The sequence below is a fragment of the Pteropus vampyrus genome, unplaced genomic scaffold (assembly GCF_000151845.1).
Source record: "Pteropus vampyrus isolate Shadow unplaced genomic scaffold, Pvam_2.0 Scaffold51, whole genome shotgun sequence".
Classification (NCBI taxonomy): domain Eukaryota; kingdom Metazoa; phylum Chordata; class Mammalia; order Chiroptera; family Pteropodidae; genus Pteropus; species Pteropus vampyrus.
The window spans coordinates 649,026-652,861 of NW_011888832.1; the positions used below are offsets into that span (position 1 = coordinate 649,026).

The 3,836-nt window shown below is 54.3% G+C and overlaps 1 protein-coding gene across 1 annotated transcript in view; it reads right to left on the reverse strand.

Moving 5' to 3' along the window:
• The window catches only part of NLRC5 (NLR family CARD domain containing 5), a 52,754-nt gene that overhangs the window by 32,913 nt on the left and 16,005 nt on the right, over nucleotides 1-3,836 (reverse strand). Inside the window, exons 14-17 of the mRNA XM_023530666.1 lie at nucleotides 3,468-3,536; nucleotides 2,636-2,704; nucleotides 1,762-1,845; nucleotides 1,274-1,357 (exon numbers count right to left, since the gene is read on the reverse strand). Of these exons, the coding sequence (XP_023386434.1) occupies nucleotides 1,274-1,357; nucleotides 1,762-1,845; nucleotides 2,636-2,704; nucleotides 3,468-3,536 (306 nt within the window). The remainder of the gene's footprint in view (nucleotides 1-1,273; nucleotides 1,358-1,761; nucleotides 1,846-2,635; nucleotides 2,705-3,467; nucleotides 3,537-3,836) is intronic.

Below are 3,836 nucleotides of genomic sequence, written 5' to 3' on the forward strand. Positions count from 1 at the left end.
TGTGGTCGGAGCACAGGGCAGGGGGGGACTTTCCCCGAGTCCAGACAGCGGGACTCACTGAACCCTAGATTGTCAGAGAGCACCTCTCCCAACTCCCCATTGCACAGACAGGGAAACTGAGGCCCAGAATGCTTTTAGGCCAGAGTTGTACCTCAGTTTTCCCACCCAAGAAAGGAGGGGTGGTGCCTAGTGAGAAATGAAAATGGGGGGCCCTCTCATCCCAACCGCAGGAATAAAGGTTTTCCTTTTCCTCACACTCTGCCAACCGTCGTGGTGGCTTTTATTTGCTTTTAATGTCACACTCCTGAGGATGGGGATCCTGATAAGTTGAGCGCAGGCTTTTGGGGGCCCTGGGTCACACCAGCTGTCAGCAGTATCGAGAAGGTCACATGGGGATTTTCCCAGAAAACTCCAATTTGCATATAATTTGCCTGCAGTGGTGGGGCCTCCTCCCCGCCCAGGTGCAGGCCCTGAGCAGCAACTGGGGTAACCTCCTCAACTCCCCAGCATCCCACTGAGGCTGCACACGAAGGGCCTCGGGTCACAGCCCTCATGCTAAGGTTGTAGACAAAACGCACCCCCTCTATAGCTCACGTGTTAACTCACTGGGAGCCAGAGAGGTGATGCAACTTGCCCAAGAAACTAGGACATGTGGCCTCTCACCAGGGTTCTTGTTACTCTGGACTAGCAGATCTTGGGGAGGGACATGTGGAAGCCAAAACATAAGGCCCTTTTAGGGCCTAGGAACTCTGGTCTACTGCAGGCAAAGTCTGGGGGTTCCGGGCCTCCTCCCAGGGCCTCCTCCTCACAAGGAGCATCTCCCTTCTCTGCCAGGTGCTCAGGGTCCTCCAGATGCCCTGGGCACCCTGCTTGGGTGTCCTGTGGGGTGCAAACCCTCCTTGCCTAGTCCAGGGCCAGAATGGCTGCCAGCCATTTCTTTAATCGAGTAATACTTCCCACCATGCCTGCCTTGCCCCAGGTGAGCTGGGCCTCCCCGAGACTGGTTGAAGAAGTGAAACCGTAAATCAGAAGCTGGTTTATTGAGTCACAGAGGCCAAGTATCTATTTTAATGAGAATCACACCTTTCAGGGACTGGGCCAGGCAATTAACGTGCATTTTCTGATTTAATCTTTCCGAGAACCCCAGGAGGGACTGAGATGGGACACAGAACACCAGGCTCGCCCCACCCCTGCTACCTCCCCCACCCCTCGCCAACATCCCCTCATTTTGATAAGAACAAGTGTCAGAGGCTTTGCTCAGCCAGCTACTTACTTCAAGGACTGTAGAGTGCCCAACCCTGGGAGCTGCTGAGCCAACTGGGTGGCACCTTCATCCCCTAGAGCATTGCCTGATAAGCTGGGAGGGGCAGGGTGAGAACAGATTATTGGAGGGTGGGGGCAGGGATGGGCAGGAGCTTTGTCTTTTCACCCTTCTCACTCAGCCGTTCAGCTTTTCCTGAAACTGGGGCAGGCCAGACCTCAGCAGGTCTACTGAGTCAGCTGGGGTCTCCCCCAGGGTTCTTATCCTGGGGTTTGTGACCCTCATCTCAGGGATCAGAGATGGGCTTTGGAGACTGTCAATTGTGGCGGATCTATATTTTAGCGGGAAGAAAAACAACTTTCACCGAATTCTCTAAGGGGTTCCTTTTTGCAGCAGGAAAGAACTGCTGATCTAAATCTTAAGCTAAACAAAACCTAACGGGCTTAACACCCACTAAGCAATCAGCCCCACCCACCCACCTTCAAATAGCAGCCACTCACTCGAGGTGACTGAGGCTGCAGCTTCCTCTCAGCGCTGTGCAGAGCTGCTCTAGGTGCTGGGCTTGCAAACCACAGTATGTCAGCCTGCAGAGGACAGAACCACAGCCTTGCAGCCCCGCCCCACCGAACAGAGGACAGAGCTGCCCACCACCCCTAGACGCACAAGCAGAGAACAAAGCTTGCAGGAGAGGGACTGGGGCACATCTGGCAACCAGACAGACAAAGAAGGACCAAAACACAACACACAGATAAGACATCACACACAGAAAAGAGCCAGAGAGGAGACCAAGATGGACAGACACAGAGATGAGAGAGAGAGAACAGATGCAGATTCCGGCCCCCCCGCCCCCACACACAGTGCCAGAGACAGACAGACAGACAAAAAGGGCTACAGAAAATATGAGAGGAAGAAAATCAGAAAATAAGAGAGAGAGAGACAAGCAACGAGAGATAGACAAGGAGAGAGATTCAGACGGACAGAGAATGAGAGAGGGCCAGATGAGTATTGATGGAAGCCCTGGGGTGCTGACCTGAACCCCCAGGCCCAGGTCCTAGGAATAGGACAAAAGGGGCTGCAAACTGCCCATCCTCTCCATCCAGAGTTCCCACAATCCCTCAGCTGCTGGAAGTCAGAGTAGCTAAAAGGAAGGTGGTCCCTGGCAGGGTAGGTGACGGGAAGGAGCTGCCTTGTAAGCCCCTCCTGTGGTGGGCTGGACAGGAGAGGTGAAAGGCAGGGAAGTCAGGCCACAACTCCTGGACGTAGTAGGTCATGCCATCCAGGGAGCACCTGGGGCTGGGAGCCTGGGGACAGGTGTCGTGCAGAGGGAGGGAGGAGGCTGGAGCCACACCTGGGACCTGCAGGTCATCACTGTACCTGATCCTTGAAGAATGCAGGGGCAGCTCAGAGGGCATCTGGGGCACAAGGCTGTCAAGAACTGGAACCCTGGAGGGACACACACCAAGGCCAGGCTGAGCATTGCCTCACCCACGGTCTTCAGAGTCCATCCTCAGCCTCACTTCCCCCCATTCAATGTCTATGCGAGGCCTGGAGACAGTCTGATCTGGGTTCCGATGGGCTTCTTCGCTTCCTGGCCGTGTGACCTGGGACAAACCCCTTAGCTTCTTACTGGGAGAATATATATGAATTGCCTTAGTTTAGTGCTTGGTACATATCATAGTAAGTGCTCAATTAACCTTGACCGTTAGTATCATTAATATCATTATCATCGTCATCATTGCCTTCAGAGATGTCTATCTCATCTCTAAGTAAGTCTTCAAAAGCTCGGACCCTACAGAGGACATTGCAGGTTGATACTGAAGCAGAAAGAGCTGAGTCTCTGCCCATGTGCTGGGCGGGGGCAATCCAGGAAGGCAACCTAGAGGAGGCAAACACCTTTAGGCCATTGGGCCAGAAATTCTAACTGTAATCAGAGCTACAGTCCAGGTGATCTTCTGGGTTTAGGCCGAAGGGTCTTGGTCTCTCTGGCTACCCCAAACCGCCCCAGCACGCAGCCTCCATCCTGCATCATGGGCTCTCTTCAGACACCACTTGGAAATGGGAAGGCAGCTCCCCTTCGGGGCTGCATCCTGAGTCTTCGTGGATTTGTCGAGGTCCCCCAGCAGTTGAGTGGCACTGTCCAGCTGTGGAGGTCAGGGAGGAGACGGCTCTGGCTGAGAGTAGGGCTGGGATGGTGTTGGGGTCTTACCTCCCCTGGGTTCCCTCCTGTTCCTCCATCTTTGGGACAAACGTGAGGACCACAGTTTTGTGCAAGAGGCTGTGGAGAAAAGAGAGGAGACAAAAGGCTTATGGGGTTCCTACTGCTCCAAGTCCTTCTTTAGCCTGGCCTGGAGGGACCGCTAAGGCGCCATCCCCCTGCCTCTAGCTGCAGCCACTTACTCTGACTCTCCCCTGACTTCTGCTGAGCTTCTGGGGGGGCCTGGCGTCTTTCTTCCACTGAGATGTCACAAACTTATCAGCCCCCACTTTCTGGCAAGATCTTGAAAGAATAGTCTGCCCTCTCTCTTGTTTGGGCCTCAGGCTAAAATCCCCCCTCTGCCTGCTGTTGGCACCCTCA